The sequence below is a fragment of the Meleagris gallopavo genome, chromosome 3 (genome assembly GCF_905368555.1).
Source record: "Meleagris gallopavo chromosome 3, MGAL_WU_HG_1.1, whole genome shotgun sequence".
Classification (NCBI taxonomy): Eukaryota; Metazoa; Chordata; class Aves; order Galliformes; family Phasianidae; genus Meleagris; species Meleagris gallopavo.
This window is the reverse complement of record NC_139406.1, coordinates 52,372,693-52,399,403: the sequence shown is the minus strand read 5'-3', so window position 1 is coordinate 52,399,403 and position 26,711 is coordinate 52,372,693. Positions and strand designations below refer to the sequence as shown.

General features: G+C 35.6%; 1 protein-coding gene across 1 annotated transcript in view; it reads left to right on the top strand.

Annotated features, from left to right (window-relative positions):
• Nucleotides 1–26,711, top strand: part of CCDC178 (coiled-coil domain containing 178) — a 183,717-nt gene that overhangs the window by 12,798 nt on the left and 144,208 nt on the right. The window contains exons 2-7 of the mRNA XM_085221020.1: nucleotides 13,884–13,994; nucleotides 16,127–16,205; nucleotides 18,317–18,438; nucleotides 20,743–20,777; nucleotides 22,497–22,591; nucleotides 23,900–24,100. Of these exons, the coding sequence (XP_085077146.1) occupies nucleotides 16,148–16,205; nucleotides 18,317–18,438; nucleotides 20,743–20,777; nucleotides 22,497–22,591; nucleotides 23,900–24,100 (511 nt within the window). The 5' untranslated portion in view covers nucleotides 13,884–13,994; nucleotides 16,127–16,147. The remainder of the gene's footprint in view (nucleotides 1–13,883; nucleotides 13,995–16,126; nucleotides 16,206–18,316; nucleotides 18,439–20,742; nucleotides 20,778–22,496; nucleotides 22,592–23,899; nucleotides 24,101–26,711) is intronic.

Sequence of the window (26,711 nt, the reverse complement as noted above, 5' to 3'; positions counted from 1 at the left end):
CATAGTACATGGTTATTATTCCATGAGGCCCAGTATTTCCTAGGGCAGCAATATTAACAAGTAAAGAGTACAACTAGTGGAAGTCAACACATGTAACACATGTACTTGCGTGTTGTGATTCATTATCATCTAAAAACATTTCCATCAGAACTGACATGGCCATTTACTTTCTGAAAACAGCTCATTTTCAAATTTTCGTTAGAAATTAACAGATTTGTCATGTTCTCTGAACTGAGTAACTGAAAACATCATTAAAATACCACTATTGATTTTATTGAGAGTGATAATTAACATAAGCTCTTCTGTTTAAATTGATAGCTTTCTTTAGGAGACCATTCAAAATTTATTTAAACTAGTTCCTCATCAAAATTAGATATTAATTAGAAATTACTATTTCATAATAGCACTCTAGAAAAATGCAAATCAGATGCAGAAAAAGATTGGCATGTTTAATTGTTTTTCTGTAGTACTCATTTTCTTTCATCATAAATGAACACTGGATTACTTTCATTAACAAAAATATTTCATAAACATGAGTGCATTTAAAATCCTTGGCTACTGCTTAAAAATATCTTTTCACAGTTACCTCATTATTGGCAGAATTGAGAGGATAATCTTTCTCTGGGTGTTGATCAAAAATTAAACCCATAGAAAACATATATAAAATAATCAGAGATAGGTTAGTGTCACAATTACATACCATTTGGTAAACAGAATAGTGAGTAATGCAGTGGTACAATGGGTACTTTTGACTAATTTTATTTTAATTATTTAACTTAATTTTATGTGTGGGAATTGTTGTTTCTATTTGTTAATCTCTAATTAGATATTTTTCTAGAAAATATGTAGAAAGTCACAGAAGAAAATACGTGATTTGGGAGGATGTTCTTTGTTTGAATGTAACAATATATAGAGATTACAGAAAAATCTCTGTGCGTCAAATATATAAATATATTAAGTTCCTGTACCAGTGAATGTTTTAGATTATTTCCATATATGTAACAGCTTTAAAAATTGAGAGTGTTATTATGGGAACACTTGCTCTTTTTAGAAACAGACTGCAATGCAAATGTTATTAATAAATTGTGAGTCCCCAAATGAAGATGAAGGTAATATATTTCCTCACTGAATACTCACATGGCCAACAGAATGTTATTCTCTGTAGGTTTTGGTTTTGTAGGATGCAAAGTCATTACAGAAGAGCTCTTCACAGAAATGAAAAGATAAATCTGAATATTTGTGTTTTCTGAAAATACCATTTTGGTGTTGAAGCAAAAGAAGCCTGTACCATCAGGAGGAAACTACTGCCTTCGGTAAGGAAAAAAAAGGAAAGTGTTTCAGTTTGATACTTTAATACTATTTCACTACAAACATGAACATTGCATTTGGAAATTCTGATTTAGAATGAAACTCCTTCCTCCATTTGCATTTTATTTAAAAAAAAAAAACACAACACAGCTGCATCTACTTTCTCGTTTTATTTTAGATGACTTCTTCATCAGCCAAGCATTGCATTTTGAGACTTTGCCGTGTTCCCTGTAGATTGAATCCCTCTGGGTTCTCGTTTATTCTCTAGCAAAGTAGGTAAAAATCTGAATGATAAAATAGTGAATCTTCATTTAATTAAAATTCTAGGTAGAGCACTATAGAGCTTCTGGGAAGATTTGTCTCTCTCAAGATATAAGCAGTGTTAGCATTTTCTATGAATTCCAAATATTGCATCAGTTAGTTCTGTTTTACTCAATTTATAACAGCCTTTACTTAATCTCTTTTTGCCACAGTACTTTTAAAATCAAAGGTCCTGGGAGGATCTTGCTATAGAGCCTTTTTACCCAGAAAAGTAATTTTGTTTGAAATATGGGGATGTTAGAAATTATAACTGTGGCACATCCAGGTGTAAGTGCAAAAGATTAAGGGCATTTTTAATTACTGTATGGAAAGGAAATGTTTTTTTTGTTGTTGTTGTTTGTTTGGTTTTTTAATACAGCGAGCTATTTTTGACAAGTCCACATGGCTTCATTTTTCCCTTTAAAGTAGACATATGCAGTTACTTAGAAAAGTATTTAGTAAGTGTCGCAAGTATCAGAAGCAATGATAGTAAGGTAGTAGTTTACATGCTGGCACAGACTGATATGGTTAGGGAATGTATTTTTTCCTTTTTCTTTCTTTTTCTTTTTTTTTTTTCATATACTTCCAGGCAATTTAGATAGTGAAATCACTCCTGAGCATAACAGACAAAATAAATCAAAGAAAACTCTGCTCTACCATGTGATGAAAACCTTTAGAATGCTTTCTTTGTGCATGTTATTTAGTGTTGTGTTCTCACCAGATACTGTACCATGAAAATATACTGCAAATAGAAAAACAGTTTTGTTCGATAGTGTGGTGATAATGAGGTGACATAAGAATGCTACTTTCTCCAACTAAAATATTATCAAACGATAGGCATTTCTGAATTATGTGAAATGTTAATGGGACTTAAAGTTCATTAAATTCGTAACAAAAATCACTGAAATTCAGGAAAAAAGATCTCCATATTAGATTCTTTCTAAGCTTTCCTGTGAGGGCACTTTTAATGAGATTTCAAACTCTTAAGTGTAATTAAGGGCATAAGAGAATTGCTTCTGTGTGTACACAAGTCATTGTCAGTAGTCATGATTTAAGGCTTTGAATTATGTCAGAAACATGCTGATAGTTAGAAAACAATGCACTCTAAGATATTTAATCTGCTTCCTTTTTGAAAGCCAATCAAAACTATGTAATGTTGAGACCTTAGGCCTTCTGTGACAGAAGTTTGGAATGGCAGTTCAAACAGGGGAAATGTGGTTTGGGGTCTATCAATTGCAGTCTGAAAAAAACAAAGAATGTTATGATAGCCATTACTCTTTTTATCCTTCTTCAAGCATTTTCCCAAAGTTTCATTTAAGCTATATAACAAATAGTTGAAAAAAATCATTGCTTTCTGTATATGGGATATAAGAAAGAACTACTGGCAAGACATCAGCTTCTAGGCTGCTTCTGAGTTGGTAAACATTTCTGGTTGCCAACAATGCACTTTGGGAGATATTTGCACTGGCGGTTTTTCTCATTGTTATGTTTATTGTAAATTCTACAGGAAACCTGAAAAAAAGCATCTCATGTTTACACCACTGCTTTCTACTGCTGTTATTATTATTGTGTATAAACATAGTTTCCATCTGTATCTGGAAAGACTATCACAGTGCACAGTCATGTATTGTTGGTTTCTCAGTTGTGAAACAAGTATGAAAGGATATGGATGCTTTTCTGTATTCATTTGAATAGTGTCTTAGGTTAAAAAATGATTTAAAGAATATGTGTTGTTTGTTGCTTCTTTTTTTTTCTCTGTGGAGCTGTTTTTGAACATGGGAGTGTGTACATGTTAATTCACATGCTGGTAGCCTGTGGAAGGTTTCTTTGTCCTCAGTGGGCACTGGATGCCATTTAGCATGAAGATTCACAATATTATGTTGCTGGAAAGTCAGAATTTTGAATAGAGAAGTAATGACAGTGAGTCGGTGGAATAGCAACTGGTATTGCTTTTACTAATAGATAATTTCTACTTTGGACTGCTCATAATCATATATCAATGTGCATATGTCTGTATTACATAGAAACACAGATCACTGTTTTAGTAGTTCTTATACACAGATGTATTTCTTGCAAAAAAATGCAAAGATCCTAATTCTCATCAGGCTTAAGTGAATGTTTTGTTTTCACTTATTTTCCTAAAATTAACTCTTATGTCATTTCTAGGTCTAGGATTTAGGATTTTCCAATCTATGATGTATCTTTAAATGAACATAAAGTCAACTAAAATTTTACAAAGAGTATTATTTCTGTGCCACGCAGTGATGTATTTCCATATCTATTATTAATGCCTTGGTTGCTACTGTCTCTTTTAAATTACTTTGTATTATGCCCGTAGCATGTGTTTGTGTGCATTATCTTCACATGCCTCATCTTGTTCTCCTGCTCTGATCTGAGCGGAGAACTTTTCTATTTAAAATCAAGACAGCAGCTTCTGGGTTATTAACAACTCTGTCACAAGAATTTGCATCTGCTACTCCATTGTGGTGGTAAGACAATGTCTGTCTCACTGTATCCTGTATTTTGATAACAGATATGATCTCTATCAGTTTTTCAACACAAACTAACTAAACTCAAATGAGTAGCTCTATTCCTTTACTAACAGTTTCTTTTAAGCTTACAGGACTCAACAGCACTTAGATAAAAAGAGATACACAAGCATCACGCAGAATTCCAGTCGCTGTTAGATAACACAACAGAGATCGCGTTTATGGACATAGGGACACTGACCCTACAGAAATGTTCCTGTTGGTCACAGTACTTGTGATTCAGCATGTGGAAAGTTGTGCTTTTGCAAGAGATCATAACTGTCTTGTGCAGGAGTATTAGTTTAGGCAGCCAAGACACCATTTTTAAATACGTTTGGCTTTTCAGCATTGTCATAACCACAGCCTGTTCTAAAGAGTTGCATGAATAATTGAGTATTTGCTTTCACAGCCAAAGTGAAAAATGTGTGTGGTGGAAATGAGTCATAAAGAACCAAATTCTGGCTTTTCACAGTTAATATGAAAGAATTTTTATGCAAGTTAAAAATTCTGTTTGTTCTGTAATCATGTTTTTATTTTTAGGCATTAGAAAGAAAAGCATACAGACACATACGTGTATATACACGTATGTATACACAGCCTTCCAGTACCTAAAGGAGACGTACAGGAAAGTTGGGGAGGGACTTTTTAGAAGGATATGTAGTGTCAGGACAATAAGAAATGGTTTTAAACTGGAAGAGAGTAGATTTAGACCAGATATCAGGAAGAAATTCTTTACTGTGAGGGTGTTGAGACGCTGAACAGGTTGACCAGAGAGGCTATGGATGCCCCTTCCCTGGAAGCACTCAAGGCCAGGCTGTGTGGGGCTTTGAGCAACCTGGTCTAGAGGGAGGTGTCTACCCTGCTATAGCAGGGGGGTAGGAGCTAGGTGATCTTAAAGGTCCCTTCCAACCCAAACCATTCTATGATTACATGATTCTATGATATGTACAAAGCTACTTCTATCCAGTAAGCTGGTACTGGATCAGCCAACCCAGATGCAAGTATCTAATGTTTCCTTCCATTTTGAGGAGCTCAAATACTCATTTTCAAACCCACAAAGATGCCTTTAAAATGTGTGCCTTATCAAAACTGTCAGAAATCCAGTATTTCACACAAAATTGCTGAATGGTTAAGGTTGACCTCTAGAGACAACCTCTGGTCCACCCCTCCTGCTCAAGTAGGGCTCCTAGAAGTATTTGAGACCACAGTAGAAAATATGGGAAATCTGTAATTTGCTGGAAAATCCCCTCCCTCCAGTTTTGATTCTATGATTTTCTCTGTTGCTACTAAGTAAAGATCTGAAGTGGCTTATTTTGATGGCATTTGACTAGTATTTCAGCTACTGATGTAATAATTACAGCACAATTAGAACATTGACAAACACATTTGATAGAACAGCCAATGAGATTCCATTAAGAATTCTGAATAAAAAAATCTTTTGCATCCCACCACAAACGTTTATAAAACACTGTTGCTGTTAAGTGTGTATTCCAATGGCATGGCTGCTTTTGGGCATTATTTGTATTTTGCCCTGAAGTGTAATTTCAGCAACTGGCAATGGGGCAATGACAGTTTATTTTGCAGTACACTTCATCTTCTCCTATCCTACTTATTACAGGATGAGCTAAAGGTGATACAACAAGAGATTAAACACTCTTCCAACATGCTAGCAATTCCTCAAAGTTGTGCAATGGGCGACTTACTATGTTAAATATAATTAATTTTGCACTGCTTGATTTGTTGAAAGCAGATGATATGAAATGAATCTGGATCATAGATTCTGTTTTCCCACATAAGACATTACTGTATTATTAACATTCTGCATAAAGGCTGAAAATGTAAAACCACCCTAGAAGGCAACCTCAGGGTCTAATTTTGTTCTAAAAATGTACTTAATGAAACAGCTCACTGCCAAACGAGTAGACTTTTTCCTTATATCTGCTAAGACATTTGTAACACATAATATCTTGGAAAGGGACTTCATCTTTATATATCCCTGCTAGCACTGCGGGGTGACTTGGACTGTCTTGTTTTGGCAGTGTGCTAGCAACTTGTGTTATGTTATAGTCAGTTATGTTTTCTATATATGTAATTAAATACACAATTGCACAGCTAATAGAATTTAACAGTAATTAAGTATGAAAAAAGAAGTAGAAATTAAGAAGGGAATAAATGTTTTCATGTTACTATAATCCTAGTCCTGGCAGTTTCAGCCAATTGAGACAATGCACCTCCATTCCATTCCTTTGGGTATAGCACAGAATGACAGCGCAGAAAAGATGTTGTTTGGTGCAAACTCAGGAGCTGAGTTTTTGAGGTTGGTGCATTTAGGTACCTCATTCTGAAGGAAAGTGTTGGGCTAACTTCCCAGTCTCCAGTTAGGTGCAGAAATACTGTTGTGGAGACAGATCTCATGCCTCTTCTGACATGGCCAAACATCTCTGCAATAATTATTCTTTCATCTTCTCTTTTAATGGAAAAGATACACAGTGCTATGTTTGCTTTTTTAACTTAACTTTGTTATTCATAAGTGTACAAAATTCTCATGTACATTGCAGAAGATTAAAGAGGTGGGCCCTGAATTTCAGTATTGCAACTCATTCAGTTCTGAGGTGTAAGCAGCTTACTATTTAACTACATTCTGCTGCAGCACATGCAGGCTGGAATAAATGGCATAATTGGTACCAATTTTTCAAATTCTCCTGTTTCTGCAATACACACCATGAAATCATTGGCCCTTCCTTTATGGATTGATTTAGTATATGTTTTACTGACAGTAAAAAAGAAAAATAATAGCAGTTGTAGGCAGTGGGACAAGCCTGCAGAAGAGTAAAATAATCTGTATTTCAGAGTATGGTGTTTTTTTTTTTTTTTTCAGTATTCTTTATTGTCTCATTTTACGTTCTGTGGATTATAAAATAAACATGTAAAAAAAAAAATCTCGAAACTGTGGCATGTAGTAACATTCATGATTTTTCTAGTTGTAGTAATCCTGATCATTATTTATTGAGAGTGAAAGGATATAAGAAAGATGCAAACACGTTCACTGGACACATTATCACACTAATTAGTAGCTGATGATCTGCATGGGTGTTTTTATGTTCATGTTACATAAGTCTATAATTTCCTAATTCTAAACCCTAAAAATGTGAGGTGAGCTACTTATGAGTAAAACATTATATACTTAGTCCTGCTTCTTTTGAACAACATTGATGCTCCTTTTGAAGGCATGCAGCTGTAAGAAAAATCTTTGTGCTATTCTAATATTTAAAAAAAAAAACCCACACCAGGAAATACTTTCTATGAGATTAATGAATATATTAATACACTCTTGAAGCTTTATTCCCATTTATGAATAAATTATGGACCTAACTACAAAGACATTCAACTTTTGGGTAAATCTAGTTTTTACTAATGCAATCTGAATTTTTCAAATATATTAGATAGCTGACAGATATCTAAATGATTTTTTTTCTGTATTTGTTCAGGAAATTCTGTAACTAAGGATGACCACAGCAGTCTTATGGTAACAATCAAAAGATGAGATGTGTTCTTTGTCTCAGAATAGACCAAGATCAATAACTATTCCATAAGATCAAACACATTAACATTGAAACTTGTCATAAATCTGTGATTTGAAAGAACTCCCTTCACCACTTCAAAAATGGTTTTCTCTTTACTTGGAAAAGCCTAGAAGATGGCAGAAATTGTGTATTGTCAAATAAGTAGTGATAAATCTCAATATGAGAAATTTGTGCAATAACCATGGTGGTCAGGGACCTTGGATTTACCCTGAAAAACAAAAAATGTACACTTTCTCCCTCTTCTCTTCAGACTTGATACATAATAATCACAAGGTTAAAATTGTGATTTCAAAGCCTATTAATATCAAGGAACGTGGTATTTCTTCTCTGCTTCATGGCTTCCTAGAGTACTGAAGAGTTTCATTTTGTTGTTGTTCTCTTTCAAAGGGTATCTATTTTGAGATATCTATTTAAATGCAATATCAGCAGAGAGTTAAGGATAGTTTTGAAGTCCCCTATGTGACAGTGCTTTTAATCCCTCTCACTAGATGAATCACAGCACCCCAAACTGTGCTGTGGCCAGCAGTGCCCTCTGGGTCCATCAGGCCCACTCCATCAGGGACACCAGAGCAGGAGCCCAGGCCCACATCCAGGCAACTGCTGAAGGTCTCTGAGGAGCAGAGTCCACACACAGCCAATGGGCGGCCTGTGCCAGTGCTCCATCACCTGCACAGCACAGAAGTGCTCCTGGTGTTCTGAGGGAACATCCTATGTTCCACTTTGTGCCCACTGCCTCTTATCCTGGCACTGGGCACCACAGGAAAAACTCTTTGCACCCTCCCTTCAGATATCGATCCATATTGCTGAGATGTTCCCTGAGCCTTTTCTTCCATAGGCTGAACAGCCCCACCTCAGCCTCTCCTCACAGGAGAGGAGCTCCAGTCCTTTGTCATATTTGTTGCCCTGTGTTGGACTTTCCCCACTATGTCGGGGTCTCCCTTGTGCTGGGGGAAGGAGGTGCAACTGGACAAAGTGTTCACCAGTGCAGAGTAGATGGGAAGGATCGCTGCTCTCAACTTGCCAACAGCACTGCTTATTTCCCGAGCTTAATTTTATGCTCCAACTTTAAAATAGGAGAAGTGCAGAAAGCTGAGCATTTACCTATTACTTTTACACAAGTAGTGTTAATGATCAGGACTGCTGAAGGGTCTGGAGCACAAGCGTTACTAGGAGCGGCTGAGAGAACTGGGATTGTTCAGCGTGGAGCGGACCTAATCCGTTCAGAACGGAGGCCTAGGCCGGCCTCCCCCCGCCCGCTGCCAGGGGAACGGCCAAACGGCCGCCGGCAGCCTCTCAACACCCACCGCCCGGCCGGAGCCGTGAGTAGCGGGAGGCTGCTTGCGGCAGCGGGGAGGGCTGCGCAGCCCCGGCTGTGGAGGAGAGCCGGGGGAACGTGTGGGGCCATGGCTGCTTGTCTGCCTCGGGAGGAGTGCTGTTTGTGGCTACAACGAATACACTGTGCTTTCTGATATGCGACTTAAACAGGGTTCTCAGCCTTCTGTTTCAAATACTGTCGTTACATGAGTCATTTCTGAAGAGGAGTTGGAGATTAATGTCTAGGGTTTTTGCCCTTTGGAGTTTATAACAATTATTCTCTGGTAATTTTGTCCTCTCTTTTTAGAAAACAGCATGTGTAAGGGTAGAAAACATGGAAGGAGTTGGTGTGAAAGTTGTACCAGTGTTTGGTTGCTTTCCAAAAGCTCAGGGGTTACTTTGAAGATAGTTTGAAAACAGTATGGAAAGGAAGAGCAACCGTTATTGCAGTGATGCTAACTGGTCTCTGATTTCCATCTGTTATTTCTTTGGGAAAATAATTAACGAGGAATAGGAGAATTCATGGCAGGTTTAGTGAACATGCCTTAGCTCATAGTGTTGTGAAGTTCTGGTCACATTCCAGATGTGGGAACCTGGGTGAATAGTGAGGAAATATGTATCAAACATCTTAAAACATCAGCTGCCGTAGAATCATAGAATTGCTCAGGTTGGAGAAGACCTTAAAGATCATCGAGTCCAACCATGACCTAACCATACTACCCTAACTCTCACAACCCTCTGCTAAATCATGTCCCTGAGCACCACATCCAAACGGTTTTTAAATACATCCATGGATGGTGACTCAACCACCTCCTCGGGGAGCCTAAGTGTTTAACAACCCTTTCTGTAAAGAAACTTTTCCTGATATCCAACCTAAACTGACCCTGGTGCAACTTAAGGCCATTTGTCCTCATCCTGTCAGCTGTCATGTTTCACCAGATATTTCCCCATCAACAGTCCTTTCTTGCAAGTTCTTTCCCATTGGTCATGTTGAGTGTTGTTTGGAAGTTGAAAGGTTGGTTATGATCCCAACTGAAAATCCAGTATGTGATCACGTTGGTTAGGGAACTAGGCTATTCTTTCAAATTGCCCTGCTTGTGAAATGTGCTACGCTTGCTATCACAATGAAATACTTTTTGAATATGCTTTTGGGAACTTAGGGATCTGCTGAGGTTGTGGAGGTGTTTGGTCTGCAGCCTTTTAAGGTTGCTCCTCATGGAGTTGCAGCCTTTTTCTTAAGTGAGACAGTGCCAGTGTTAAATACAGAAATCAATTTCAGATTGGACATAAAATAGAGTTCCTTATTCCTCTTTTAGTACTTGCTGCAGTTTTGGATGAAATTATCATTTGGAAGATCCATGCAAAAGTTAATACTGCAGTATTTGGCCCCAAATATTTTGTATCATCTGTTAAAATCCCCTACCAGTTTTAGTGAAATTGATTTAAATGACAATAAAATTATTTTTCCTGGTATTTTCAAGATGCATACTGAATGATTATGCTTGATGTTAAAAGAGAGTTTGGAGTGGAAATAGATATTAAATGATTAAGAATGATCATTATTTGAAAAGTGATAAAAATCTCATAAAGTAAAGAAGTCTGGTTATCCGTTCCAGCTTTCTGTGGGTTTCCCGAGTTGGCATTGCAAAGTCTGGTTTCCTGTATCTTTCAACTTCACAGCATAAGCAAGAAGCAATGAGAACCTAAGAAAATTGGAATCGCTGGGACCTTCCTGTTTGAGCTCAAGGGACTTGATACCCAACACTTGTGCCACTAACTGTGGTGAGGTAGATAGTGCATTACAGTAAATCTCCTAGTCCTAGGCTAGCTTCAACCATGTAGAAGGAAGGACTTTCTATTGGCATAGTTCATCACTCACATTAAGGAAAGGCAACAAGCATTATGCCAGTCTGTGCATGTGGATAGGAAATGAAATTCTCTGCCTAGCAAAAAAAAAAAAAAAAAAAAAAAAAAGGGTATTTACATGAACTTTGATCTGTGCACACTCTGTGAACTTTTACATATTTGAGAACATAAGTGTGGTGAAGGAATTTAAAGATAGAATGAATAACTAGCAAAAAAAAAAAAAACAAACCAAGAAGCCTCTTCCACGTTCTTTTTGTTCAAATATCTAATAAAATCTCATTACGTTTTTTTTTTTTAATATTCAATTCATTTTACTCTTTATTTTTAGCTTTGTCTGAAAATTTAAGTTTAATTACTGAATCATAGAGCACGAGCAATGAGTAAAGTTAACGGTTGCATTTCGTGGGTAAAAAGATTTACGATTCAGGATGTGTCACTCTGGAAGGTAGATAATAAGGAAGCAGAGCTTGAGAAAACAGCAGTTCCACTCAGCTTTGGGGTATTGTTGATTCTTTAGTTATCAGTCTTCTCTTTTTTTTTTTTTTTTTGTCATGTAAAACTTTGATTTGAAGCTGTCATCTTCTAAGGGTGTCTTGCAGAACAGGAACAGAAATGTGCTCTTAATGTAGCTATATTGAAATGTATATGTTAGCCTTTCCTTTTGAATGTTTATAAAAAAGCCACCTGAAAATGTATAATTAAAAATAATGTTCTATTTTATTTTTAACAAGCTTTTCTATTAATTTTATTTTTTAAACAAGGCAGCATCAAGAATTAATTAACTGCTCAGATCTGAGCAGTGCCACGAAACACATCTTGCTCCATCTGAACAAAGGAATGTTTTTATGGTTACTCAGCACTTGGTTTGGAGCTTGGCAAGATCTCTTTACGCTAGAAAATGCACAGATGCAATTTCATGTCATTTAGCAGTGTGTTATGTTCGTTTTTCTTAAATTTTAAATAGACTGCATGAGCCTGCCAAATTTTCAACCCATTTTTTTCCTAATCTTTCCAACTAAACTACTTATATAATATACATAATAGCTAAAATTACCACTTAGCTGCAAGTTCCTCCTAAACATAAAAGAATAAAGTATATACAACTTGATGGAAAATGAAATCGAGATGGATTCATCATTTTAAATGCTTATTTCTTCTTCTTCTTTTTTTAATTTTAAAGATTTATTTTTTAAAACAGCGTGGCATTGTCCTGCTGGGAACACACCGTGTCTTACTGATGGCACTGAGCAACAATGGAGGTGATCTGAGCAGCTGCACCGCAGGGGCTTGCCACATGCCTCCACTGGGACACAGTGCCTTGCTGGGAAGAGGTGCAAGTACTGTTCAGTGTTCAGGATCATTTGCAATTTGAGATGGTCTGGAGAAGTCAGAGAATAGGGCGTAAATAAGTAAAAACAAGTATGAAGTACTATGTTCTGTGCGTATTATTTATATTTAGTAGAAGAAAGTGCTAGGTAAGGTAGTAGAAGATCCATAGCTTATAGAGTGAAACACAAAAAACGGTATCCTGTTGGTGTGACAGAACCAAGGGTTACTCCGGCATGTGAAACCAAAAGCCTTGTGTAATACTTCTGTTCTTCTTAGCGTTGAGGCATCAGCTGGAAAGCCACATCCTCTACAGGACACATCTGGAAGGACCTGGAGCAGCTGAAAAAAAATGTGGAAGAAAGCAGTGGAAAAGCAATAAGAATATAAATGTAGAGAGGTTAGAAGAATTTTATCTATTTAGCATATAATAGGGAAGAGAAAGCTTCTCAAATGTTAAATAAATTGTTTACAAGATGAAAAGAATCATTTTTTGTGACTAGAGATATGACAAGATTACATTATACTTTAGGAAAGCTGACTAATGGTGAAGATGGCTGAGTTTGGTTTAACTTTGCAAAGATTCTTTATAAAAACTGTCACTAAGAGATTTTAAGGCAGGTTCAACAACATTTGTTAGAAATGGTTTGGATTTAGTTGAAATTGCCTTGTATCTTTCAGTTAATTGAAGCATTATTTTGCAAATGAAATCTGTCTTCACATTCTACTGTGCTCCAAAAAAAGAAATAAAGTTTCTACTTAGTTTTACTCCCTTCTGTTCTGTTGTGGAATTTTGTAAGTGCTTAATTAAATACACAATTTTCTTTTTTCACTTTACAGATCCTCTGTCATTTTGTCCTTATGTTGTCCCATTCCAGTTTTGGTTCTCTGTCTCATCTATCCTCTTTTTCTTTTCCCTTTAGATTTGTCATTTATTCTGCATTGTGTTCTGAACTTTTCAATAATTACCTTTCCATACTTCATAATAAGTTTTTCAGCTTTGCCTTGCAAACGCCCTTCATTCCTGTGAATTCCCTCTCACCCACTATACTTCAGCATTGCCAGCATCCTCATGTTGCTGATGGTTGGACTAGGAGATCTTAGAGGTCTTTTTCAACTTGGTGGATTCTATGAAATTTCACCCAGATTTGATAGGTTAAAGTCTCAGAGATGTTGAGTTCCTCCAAATTTCATGAAAACTGGCAGCTAAGCAGGGGGAGGAAAGACTCAAATTATTTCCTCCCCTATAAGAAAGAATTAAATCTTTACATATTCTACAGGCTAGCAGTCAGCTGACTAATCTGCTGTCTTTCTGGTTAGCCAGTCAACATTTGTAAAGATCCAAACCAGTCGTACCATGTGCACGTGACCGAAGGGAATAGCTGAGGAAGCTGTATTGGTCAGGTTCTTTGGAAGAACCAGGAAGAATTGGGTTTCTTTGGAGGATCCGTGTAAAATCAGACTTTATTGATTCTAATTGTTATGGGAACTGCTGCTTTTTGGGGGCTGTAAAATGTTTTTAGCAGCTTTTCTCTGCTCTTTGCAGTAACAGCCCATCAAGTGTTAAAAAAATAACCATTTCTAAATACTTAAATGGTCTTTCATTCATATGTTACTCCAGGCTAATCCTCTTTTTATCTTCTCTTTTTTATGAAAGCCTGTTATCCTTCAAAATTTGGCTGGATCACTTCCATAAATTCATTAAGGATTTGACCCATTAATCTTTGTACATGTGCAGAGTAGATACCAGAAGGTCTGGGGAAGCCAGGTAAGCCAACAGTGACATTGTTGATACTTGAAGTTAGAATACTGTGTGCTAAAAAAAAGTTTTGGACTTTGCATCTCTTTTTTTTTTTTTTTCCTCCAGTGCTGACAATGATGGATTCTTGTGCAATGCTTAATACCTTAAGAAAAATCTTTAGGTTTCCAAGAATTAAAGTTGAGATGAAGTCTCTATATATTTTTTTTTTACTTAGGACTTATTTATTTTTCTGTTTTGCATTACCAAACTCTTTTTGAAGTTCTGATGTTTGTATTTTTCTGAATATTGAAACGAAAGGTATCGATGGTAATGAACTTGAACAATGTAAGGCGGTTGTGAAACAGCTAACTTAGAGCTAAGATACTGAGCAGACAAAGCTTGAAAAGGAAAATAATGGAATAAGTCTAGTGTTGAAGTAAAAGCATGCAAGTGCAATGGTCCTACCTTTCATGCAACCACAGGGTTGTCGTTGGTTGGTTTGTTTGTATTTTTGTGTTGTTTGGCTTTGTTGGTTGGTTGGTTGTTGGTTGGTTTATGTATTTTTTTTCTTTTAAGATGCTTATGATTCATTCTGACAGCTGATAAGGAAGCATAGAGGAGTTTGTAGCTAAATCACAGATTGGTTGAATTGACTTAATTTGTCCCTGCTGGATGTTGTAATGCTGTTGAGAAAATGATGCTGTTGTAAGACTGAGTGCCAGCATGCCTACAATAGTCCTTCGTTTGCTACTATTTCTTGAAAGTAAAAATACTGGTAAAATTATTCTTGTTCAATGTGAACCTCATTGCAATTGGAGAAATAAGGAAATAAGTTTGTCACTGGCTATTGGTGTTTTTTGTTTTTTTTCTCTGAAATTTCTTTAGTATTGAATTTCTTGAAATTCAATTTCTGAATGTTTGATTGTTAATGTATTTTTTATTATAAAATAGTATTTTGATTTTAATGTTAGTAGAAATGACTTGATTATCACTAAGTGAAAGATAAGCAGTAATTAAGTGCGTGGTTTAATAGAATGTGAAATAATAGTTTCTAGGTGTAAAAGAGAAGAGAATGAATTAAACAAGAATATTTTGCACTATATCTGTTAATACCTGATCTCATTTTTTGTTTCATTACCCTGTTTTTTAAAAATGGAGTTCAAAAGTGTCAACATTTCTAATGCTCAGAATAGGAGATGTGATTTGTATGAACATATGCAGCAATTATGCCAAAACTAAATTTCTTCCCTTCTGTGGTTACTATGGTAACCAATATTTACTGTATTTCATTTAGACATATACGACAGAATGGAAAATGCTAGGTTTAAGCTTTAGTAATCTTTGCAAAAAAATATTGTGCTATTGTACATGATATTTTAATTATGGGTAGAGGAATGGATCAAATAACTAACATGCTTAGTAGCATGAGCTTTGGTAGTAATCATCTTTAAAACATATTTGAATGATTCATCTGGTAATGGAATTTCAGATGCTCATTTCTAACAATTGAATTGAATTAGTTTTTTGCTTGAACAGAGAGATTGTTCCTACCATTGTCAGATCTCTTTGACCTCGCAAGAATAAGAAAGAGATTAATACAAGGGGTGCTCCAAAAGTAATGCCTTCTATTTTATGATGTTGGCACACAGTGTCAGAGGGGATGTTGAAGGTATGGGCGGAGGAGGTTAAACCTTCCCACCAATTCTCCATTGTGTTATGTCATTTTATGACATGTGGCAACAAAGGAACAGTCTGACAAAATGGCAACTGACCTGGAAGTGTGTGGGAAGCAAAGGTGTGTCATTAAATTCCTCCGAGCAGAAAAAATGGCAGCCATTCATCAATGCTTGCTGAACGTTTATGGAGACCAACCAGTGGATCTGAGCACAGTGAGGCAGTGGGTGGTGTCTTTCAGCAGTAGTGACATTGATAGTGGGTCATCACCGCTTGTGTAGATGTTTATGAGCATGGCATTCAGGCTCTTGTTCACCTCTGGTGAAAATGCAGAGCTAATGATTACGACTGTCTTGAAAAACAGTGTTTCTAGCTGAGAATTTGCTCTGTCAAGTAGTGTTATTGTGCTCTTTGTATCTGTAGGAAATAAATAGAAGGAATTATTTTCAGCATGACCTACATATAATGTTTTTTCTAATCATTAGGCTGCAAAATAGTGCACAGTTATGCTTGAAACACAGTTGTTTTCCTATTCTTCTAAGGACACTGATGAGCCACCCCAAGGTATGTCAATATATCTTCTACTATATGGTTTTCAAATAGCTTAATGAAGGGCTTAAATTTAAGACATACATTATTATTTTCAATTTTTATTTTAATAGTGTGCAGTGCTAGTTCTCTTTTGTGGTTTTTATCTGTTATGCCACTCAAAATTCTCATAGCAATTATGCATTTGTATACTTTGAATGTCAGTCATTTTCTTAGTGGTGTCACTCAATCATGTAATCACAGTTCAGTTTACAAAACAAAATTAGCTGTATTTCACATGGCATTTACACTTTTTTTTAGATTTTAAGAAATATCTAGTGAACGATTCCATTTTCTCACTGTGTTCTATACATAACTTGCTTTTACAAATGTCTTAGAAGACTTGTGACATTGTTTGCTTTTGCCAATGAAAATCAAGGAAGTAAGAAATTAATCTTATTTCATTAATGCCGTTCAGATGTTTCTGATTTTTTTTTTTAATGAGGTATTCTTAGCTATATTGAGGCAAGAACATTAAATAATTTTTACAACAAAATTAATATTTATTTGGTAAACTGTTAAAAAAAGTAGCAACAGAAGCAACTAAATGAAATTGAAGTAATATTAGTCTGGAAATGTGAACTTCTGTGAGCACAGAAAGATCCAAAGTCTATATACGCTTAGTTCAGGCGGTGCAGTGTAGGTATCCTGAGAAAGTTGCTCTGGAAACAGGCTGAGGAAGATGACAGAATCATAGAGTGGCCAGGGTTGGAAGGGACCTCAAGGATCATGAATCTCCAACCTTCCTGCCAAAGGCAGGGCCACCAACCTCCACATGTAATATTAGACCAGGCTGCCCAGGGCCCCATCCGACCTGGCCTTGAACACCTCCAGGGATGGGGCATCCACAACCTCTCTGGGCAGCCTGTTCCAGCACCTCACCACTCTCTCTGTAAAGAACTTCCCCCTGACAGATCCTGTGAGGTAGTTTTTGATACCCATTTTAGTGGGCTCTGTTTTTCCAGCAAAATTTTGCAAACTGTGTTTTCCATTCCAATAAAGCTGTTTACCATAAAGTAAGGTCAGAAGTACCTTATGTAACCCACAGCCTTCTGATCTTCTTGTCTGACTATTTTAATTAAGACACCGAGAGATTATTCTTAAAAGAAAAATAAATAACACAGCCATCTACAAACTGTATGAAGGTTGTCTGCTAATATATCTATTTTACTGAGTAATCTCTATAAATATTAGTTATTTTTGGTAAATCTCCAACACACATTAAAGCACTGTTTTGCCCTGAACATAATTAGGTTAATGTTCCGTGTTTATAGGACAACTGATCACACTTTTTAGTTGCTCTGCTGCTAGGTTTCATTGTCTTGTGGTGATTCGTGACGACTTCCATTAGTGATCCCTGCAGTCAGATTCCCCTTGTACGTATCAGTTAAATAAATAGCATTCAGTAGTGTGACAGAGTGTAATTTATTTATGTCATTATAAGACAAGAACACTTGAAAGAAAATGCAGCTGTGAAATCTGTATGTTCTTATGAAACAGTTCATATGTGCCATGTAGCTTGAATTTCCCAACTCCAGAACTAATTTCATTCCTTCATATAATTGAAGCCAATGCTGATTGGCACTAAGTATCATATGCACAGGAGTTGGCTAAGCGTGTCTCTTTGAGCTGTAAGACCTCTTCTTTTTGGCTTTAGGCTTTTCTTCAGTAGCTGCCAGCCTTGCTTTTTGGGGTTTTGATATTATTCTTTCTCTTTGGACAGAATCTTCACTGAGGACCAGCCTAAAGTCATCAAACTCAATTCATTTGGGATTAATTATATAAAATTAATTACAGAAAACTGATATTCTGACCTTCCCCCTTTTATCACGTTTTGTCTCTCTGATGTTATTCCATCGTATTTTTTCGTGCATTCATTTATCCCTCTCTTCTCACATTGAAAAGGAATAACCTTTTCTGCATAATGTGAGCATAGCAATAGATGCAGCTGTTGCATTCTCTTAGCCAGTGGTCAAAACTAAGGTTTATCAGGTTTCAAATTAAGGGACAAATTCAAGTATCAAACTATCTGGTATCAGCTTGCAGGTAAAGCTTGGCAACATTCTGTATTCTCATTGTATCTGCAGATGAGTGGACCACCCCAAGGCAACGGAGCTGTGCTTTTGTAAATACTCCATTACCATGTATTAATAAAGCCATTTATCACATTCAAGAGTTGGAAGTAAAGATGGGGAAATACTTTCAACAGGTACATTTATGGTTGAAAGTGGCCGAGCACTTTTTATTTCAAGTATATTTTAAAATAAGATTACTATGGTGATTTTCTCTCCTTTATAGTAAGCACTGTTTTTTCCTAGAGAATACTTAACAATTCCTTGATTAAATCTTCTCTCTTACTGAGAGCCATGAATTTGAAAATGTAATGGTCCTTTTTCTAGCAATATATGATGTTTTCATAGCTTGTATAGATTTTGTGAATAGAAACAAGAATAAAGGGAAGCTGAAAATGGGTAGGTAAATGAAGAAAGAGTGCAATGCATTCTCTTTTAAAGTACAGTAAAATCTTCCTATTAACTTCCTTGAGAATATGGTTAGTTTTATTTAAATAATTTACATTGGAGTGTTTTCCAAATTCTTAATGAGTTTTGTATATGTCTACACTGCAGTAAGGTCTGATTGCTACCATTGCAGACAAGTTATATTTAAATAATTTAGCTCCAGTATTGACTGTGTTGTAATCACTAAGGTACATCAGAAAGACTATCACACTTTAGTCTTCTACTTTATTAAATGCTTTGCAGTGAGATTTCTGCAACTACAGAATAGGTACTGGAGGAATCCAAATTGGATAAGCTATAAGAATATCTTGGTATACAATATAAACATGATAGGGAATTTTGTATTGCCTCATTCACTTTTAGTTAAAATAAAGTGAGAATAGTGAAGTTATTCGTGTGATAATTTTGTTATCAATATACATGAATTAAATGGAGAAACACTGATCTGTCCAGATGTTCATTCATTTTAATGTATATGCAGTCTTGTGTATTTTCCACTTCTAATTTTGTGTATGTCAACAGTTTACGGGCTGGTTCAGCCCATTCCGTGACTGGCGGGGCGGAGGGATTTCACAGAATCCACGCTTCCAGAAGAGGGAATCAGGGGACCCCAAAATAATTAATTTCAGTATATAAGCCTAATTTTGATTTTTAAAAGCATTCATGGACTACACATACTACAGAGACCCTTTGTCTGTTCTCATCTTAATACATAGCTGTAACAACATCAAGCGGCAACGATCTGAGGAGAAACAAACTAATTTACTAAATATGGTATCAGAATGCAAGGAAACACGCTAAAATACAATGTAATTAGAAATGAAGCTAATAAATCAAATACAACAAGACAGAGTGTCTGGAAGGTGGAAAGGCCTCACCATAACGCTGAGGTGAGATGTGCAGTCTGGTTGAGCAGCAGGGAGGAGAGCCTGATGAAGAAGGGGAGGTCAGATAACCTTACCAGGGTTGTATCTCCTCTCTGACTGCAAAGCCCCCTGGGGTGTGTAGTTCTTCTCTTCCAGACAGGTACCTGGAACTGGAGCATTAACACCTTAACTCCCAGTGCACTACGTGATGTGATGATGTGGAATACTGATAAACAAAAATCATAAAACCATGACAATGTAACACGCAGATATTAAAAATAATCTGCAGCCTCTAGACAGTGATGTTGTTACAACTATGTATTAAGATGAGAACAGACGAAGGGTCTCTGTAGTGTGTGTAATCCATGAATACTTTTAAAAATCAAAATTAGGCTTATATACTGAAATGAATATACTCCTACAAATATAAGTAGCCTTGGATTTTACATATCTGCACGCGAGTTTGTTTTCATCCCTGCAAGTATATTAAATATCATCAGTAATGTGTCCAGTTGACATGGAAAACCTCATATACATATTGTTATATTCTTACCCTGAAAAAACAAGATAGACAGTATGTGCAGGGCTTTGAGAACTGCTTTATCATTCTTTCCAATTCCTGAACTGTTTGGAAACTGGGAATGATTTGGGTATGTGGTAATTGTAGCAATAAGTTTTTGTTACAATCTTATGATGCAGTTGATAAAGTTTCTGGGCCCAAAAAATTTGCCTGACAGCTTTTAATTTACTGTTCTGGACAGAAGTCCAATGAAGGAAAAGCATAGAAAGTTCAGGCAGAAACTGTTCAATAGTTTTGAGATTTAATTACAGAGATTAAGAGTAGCAATATAATTAACAATGTAAAAGGATTTTAAAAAGCATTACAAAACTGACTAATATTTTGCATGTGTGTACAAAGAATGGGTTTCATTACCAACCTTTTGGAGATGCTTACACAGGTTTTCAGAATTCAAAAGCTTCGTAATTATTTTAAGATATTAAGAAACATAGATCTGTACGCACTCTGATTAGTTCCTTTTACAACACAAAGTTCAGTAGCTTTTTTATTAGGTAACAGACAATTATGTATCATCTGAGATGTGTAATGAAACTTCTTTTATTTTGCAGTATGACCATGTGTTTAAGGAGGAGAAAAAGCCGTGGTAAGAATTGTGCATACAAAATCATACAAACTGTTGTATTTCTTTTAATATCAGGTAAACTTTTGCTGAAAAATTTGCGTGACTATAATGCCTTCTCTGTGAACTTCAATGTTTACCAAGTTCTACTATTGTGCAGAACACAGCTAAAAAAGCATTCACAGTGCCTGCAGGAACTATTTATGTCAGGAGACCAAAAGTGTTCATGCAGTATTATATCTTCCCTATTCTGTGTTTAATATTCAGAGATTCAAGGAGATCTTAGGACCCACCTAAATGGTAACTTTTGCTGTGAAGTGTAGTTCAGTTATTGATACTTCTGAAATTGTGCCTCATCTGAGATATTTAAATATGGCTCAGTATTCCCATTTTAAGTTCTCAATGCTTTGAGTTATAAGATACCCAAAACAAAGCTGACTGTGTAATTTTAAATTGAATTATTTGTGATGTGGGCCACTTTATGATGTAGTTCTCATTACAATGATTAAAAAGAAGAGTTTGAAGAGGAGAATGTATCTCATGCATTCAGCTTGTCCTGGCTGTTTTGCTCAACAAAGCATTTATTTCTCTGTGTATTTTTGTGTCAGATATGCCTATTGAGTCATTTTGTGTTTGCTTATTTATCCAACTCCTCTTCACTGAACTTCTGTTTCTGTATCTAATTTGAAATCTCTTCCATTACCAAGTCCCATTATTATTTTTCTCAAGTCTTATTATTTTCCATTACTGGAATGTAACAATCAGAGGCATCAATTCTTTTTTTTTTTTTCTTTTCTTTTCTTTCCTTTTTTTTGCTTCACAGAATCAGTACATTTCTGTGGATTGCTTTCAACTCTGTACTTTCATGTTATGTGTCTATGTGTGGTGTACCAGTTTGATTATAGATTTCATTTTGTCTTAGCTGCATGTGACAGGCCTATATATACTCTTTAACCTGCACACGTGGGCATATATGGGGGGTGGTTATCCTTCATCACCTTGTTCTCAACTCCAGTAGGCTAATGAGCCTCTTGAGGTCATCTGAGACTTCTAGTTTGTTTCTGTTCTTCTTTAATTATTCGGATTATTTATTTCCCTCTCTCACTTGCAGGTTAGATTTATCCCGATCTTATTTTAACAAAAACTTCCTTTTTTTCTGCTTTTGCATCTCCCAAGATTTCAAAAGCTTCTGTGCTGGAAACTGAGGAAGCCATTGTGTTTCTAAAAAATCTTGAATTGCTTTTCTTCATTGTTGACCCTGAAATGATTACATCCCTTAAGGTGATAAAACTAAAACTACTTCTGACTTGCAGTGGCAATGTGTCTGTGTCTGAGGGTGACATTTGATGCTTCTGCTGCTGAGAAGAGTCTGCAAAGTATAGAGTATATAGATCCTTTCAGTTCAGAACTTGGGCAGAATAACAACTTATCCTCATCGGTTTCTTTGGTAAATCCTTGGGTGTAAGAACAGAGTTGGTCTGTGTAGGTACAAGATGTTAAGGAGTCTATTTTTTGTATTTCTGTAAATAAATATGAGGAAAATCATTTATATGGGAGTTATACAATTAAAAATTCTTTTGAATGACTTGCATTCTTTTTTTTAACAGTAATTCTATGTAATCTAGCATTTAAGATATAAGACTGAAGAAATGCACTTCTGATTTAGTAAAAGTAATATTTATGTAACAGTGCCACTTTAAATTCAGTCTAAAATTTTTTAGTGACAGCCGGTTTTATCCACAGGATAACAGAAAAAGTCAGTGCTGAATCTAATGAAGATACCTGGTTATCATCATCAACTAGTTTGGATTTTCAAGATGCTAATGTATCTCGTGAAGGTAAAAGGCTTTATAGTACTCAGTATAGTACTCAGTCTGAGTAGAAATAGTTTCTTGCCCTCATTTAATATATGATTTGCATTTAATAATGTTTGCTGGCTGCTTGATAGATCTTATGTAAATGATGTGTGCATCCTTTGAAATCTATTGGTATATCATTTGTCAAGCTGAAAGACACATGGATTTTAAATGTTATATTAAGTACCATGAAATCATCCTGTTTGCAAGATGGTAATTTACATTTTCCTATGTAGATTTATACTGTATTTTAAGCCAGCAGAACAAATTATTTTGTGTTTCGTTTTATTTCAGTAACACATGTAGCTGCATCACTGTTGCAGGGTTTTCACAAATACACTCCTGAACAAAGTTATGTTTCTTACAGTTGGCATCTTTGTTCAAATTAAATGTTTTTGAATTGTTTTCGGTATTCAAGAGGCTGTGTGCAATTCACAGTGCAGTCTTTTCAGTACTGCTAACTCGAGTTGATCCTGTCTACAGTGAATTGTATAATACAGTTTTTGTTGATGGCAGCAAAGCTAAAAATCCAGATTTTAAGTAGCTGTCCTTATTTTCAATGCTTACAGCTTTTAATCAAAATAATTTGGGGAGTTACTGATCACTGACTGTAGAGTTTTAAAGGAAATGCCTTGAATTCTGTAGTTTATGCAATTCTCTCTCTTTTTTTTTTTTTTTTTTGTAGATCAGGTTAAGGATGATGACCTCAAAAAATATTTTACCAAAAACAGTAAGCTAGGGCATTTTTGATAGCCAGATTTTACAGAATAAAATGTTGATGACCTATTTGTATCATGACGAAAACCAGTGTTGTTTACTGTTGAGATACTTCACTGAATATTCTTAGAATTCTGAAGACTTCAATGAAGTCATTGATACTTCTTGGGGAACATAAAATAAGTATTCTTAAAAACGACAACAAAAAAGATATAATGAAGAACTTGGGGTAACGACTTATCCAAACAACAAGAGAAAAATGAAAATTGTGTACCATCTCTATTGTTGCGTTTTTGGAAATAAACTGGAGGAAACATGCAAGTTTTGTTTGCAGCCAATTTTTACTTGCCTTGATACATGTGATTAGGCTATCTTTATATTGAGGATGATTGTAGAGTGTAAGTTTAAGCTACCATAAGAAATAATGATAATGTATTATTAAAGAGCAATGTAACTAATTGTGCTTACTGTGATACACACAGACAGGACAACTTTGTCTTCAGAATGAAGCTGGAATAAAGAGCCTATGATTAAGCTTTCATAAAAAAAATAATATTTAATGTATTTTTAAAGACAGCAAGACATTAACCTTGAAGCAGGAAATAGCAGCTTTGCTACTGGAAGTTACTAAGCTAATTAAGCGATTGGAGGCTGATCGTATGGAGGCAGAAGAAGCTTTGGAGCGGGAGAGACAGCGAAGGAAAAAGCTTGGCATGGAAATTGATAGTATGTCACTTTGGAGGCTTCAGCACTTCCCTGCTGCTGTGCAACAAGGTATCAGTATGGAAGCTAAGAGTATTTGTTATTTTCAGTCAGTTCATTACCAAGAAAATAATTACACTGTGAGAATAGTTGTGTTTACTGTAACAGAACTGCAGTATTTACTCTTTTGAATTTGGTATGCTTAAATATATATCCACGGGGGGAAAAAAAACACAACACAGAACACACTATATTACATAGTTCTAAACTATCCAATAGTTTAGCATTGTTTGAGAAATAGCTCAAGAGTAGGCAATACACCTAAGATGATGAGAGATACTTTTGTTAGGGCAGGAAATGAGAAGTTTGAGCAGAACTATAAAATAATGCAATTGTGATAAACTGTAGAATAAACCATCAATTTAAATAAAATAAAATGTGATAAACTTGATTAAAGTATTTGCATGAATTGTTGGATGTAACTATTGATAAAATTCCTCAAAATCCCAGATTCTAAGGACATTTAGTATTACCTTCTGTGATTAGCTGGCATCTACACAATAGAATTAAAAAAGAAAAGGAAAAAAAAAAAGCATTTACTTTGCAGCTGTTTGCTATTTGTCTTCTGACTCGCAGATCATAATGGGAAGTAGGTATCATCTGAACCTAGCCTGAAAATCTGATGCCTGTGGGAAAACATGTAACTAGAGAAAAATTATAAGCATGCGTGTATTAGCCTTGTCTGTTAGCGTGTAGTGTGTCAAATGTCACTCATATTCCTTGACAGTCCTACATTACTGATCAGTGTGCATTGCCAAATTCTCACTTAACTATTACAGCTTTTTTATGTTTGTATTCTTAATGCTGTAAAATGCTGTCAGCAGTCTTAAAATCACCTATTTTTAGCTGGGATCATCTATTCTTTTTAAGGTTACCATTCCATTCTTTGCCCTTGAAACTTATTCACTTGTATTTCTACCTTTTCTGGGTTTTTTGTACATACTGTGACTTCTATTCTTCGGTCATATTTATTACTCATTTTACATACATACCCTGATAGCATAGAACAATTTTTTTTTTCTTTAGTAGCGTTACTGTGTAGGAGATGAATGCATATCAAATTATTCTTAAGAATCTCACCCAGCTTTTTTTACTGAATCACATAAGGGTTTGTAGAAAAAATAAAAGTAATTTTAATAATTTTGAAAGTTCTTACTGGAATTGCAGTTCCTGAATAATTTAAACCTTTTAGAAATAAAGAGGTATTTTCTGGACTATTCCATAGTTAGGAATCACCTAAGATACACCCAAAGCATGTTTTTTTTTCTTATATGCTTTGTCAAACAAGGTATTCGTCACCGTATAAGATGTTAAGAGAAACAAATGCCTTTCATCTTGGTGTTTAAAGAAACAAAACATGACAACAAATAGCATATAATTAGCAGTGCAGGCTACCAGAGCCTTGATTACAAATTTTAATGAATTCTAATGAGACTGATTATTGAGGAGAGCTTTGAAAGACTGGAAGAAACTTAACTACATCGTACTCCAGAATAGACAAGCAGGGGAAAGTAAGTTGTCTTTCAAACCACAGAACAACTTCTGTGAAAAATAACTGTACTTTTGCCTTGTCACTTAGAGTTTCAGACCTGTGTGGCCACAAGCACCAAGCTCTGGTCTGTGTGATTTGATGATTTAAACAAAATGAAAACTAGAGGACATGCTTAATTTTGTCAAAGTGGAGGGGTTTTCTAAGAGAGAAGAATGTAGTTTTGAAAATGACAAGAGTAAATTTAATGCAGAATCCAAAATAAATAATTTTCTACTTCATTCAGAAGAATCTTTTAATAACAGATACACTGATAATAAAGCAGCCAACAGATGCAAAGGAAAGATGACTGGCTGTATTGAACAACAGATTCCATAGTGGCAGGTTACTTTTCCTTTCAGAATTCGCTTTTCTGCACTGAAATCTGAAGATATGTTAATTATGATGCAATAAATGCTTGAAATCAGGGAAGGCTTTTTTACTTGTATGATTCAAGCTCTTCAGTGTCAACAGAGAATGGCAAACATGTACAGACACATGGGTTTTTTTAATCTATGTAGTATTACTGAGTAGTGTTATAGAACGATAGCCATGAAATTCTTGACTTTTGCATGAGGAAGGGTAAAATGCCATCATGGTTAGTGAACCTATTTTTTCAACTTTTTTTTTTTTCCCCAAATTTTATTCCTATAGCCAGGGAATAAGCAAGAACAGCATCAAACTTGTAGGCTTTTTGTACAGTGTGGCACCATGATATTTCAAGATACCGTGCATGTTTATTGTCAGTGAATAATGGTGTCTTGGTGGCTGCCAAACTGGTCTTGCAAGTATCTTTGTTTCTGATTTTAAGGCCTTTTTCTCAGTTCCTTTACGTTTGCAACACATCACATTCTATGATACTGCATGGCTCTCTGAAGTCTCTCAGTCAACATCTATAAATCTTCAACTCCTTTTCACAGAAGTGCTCCATGTTATCCTTTAGCTTCTGTGGGGGTAGTTTATTATTTTTATATCCAGATGTCTAACAAAATATATCACAGCAGCAAACAATAATCAGGACCCTAAAATACAGGAAGCAAGACTCTTTCTGTACTAATGCTGATTTGAGAGCTGGCAAATTACCATTTTTTCATA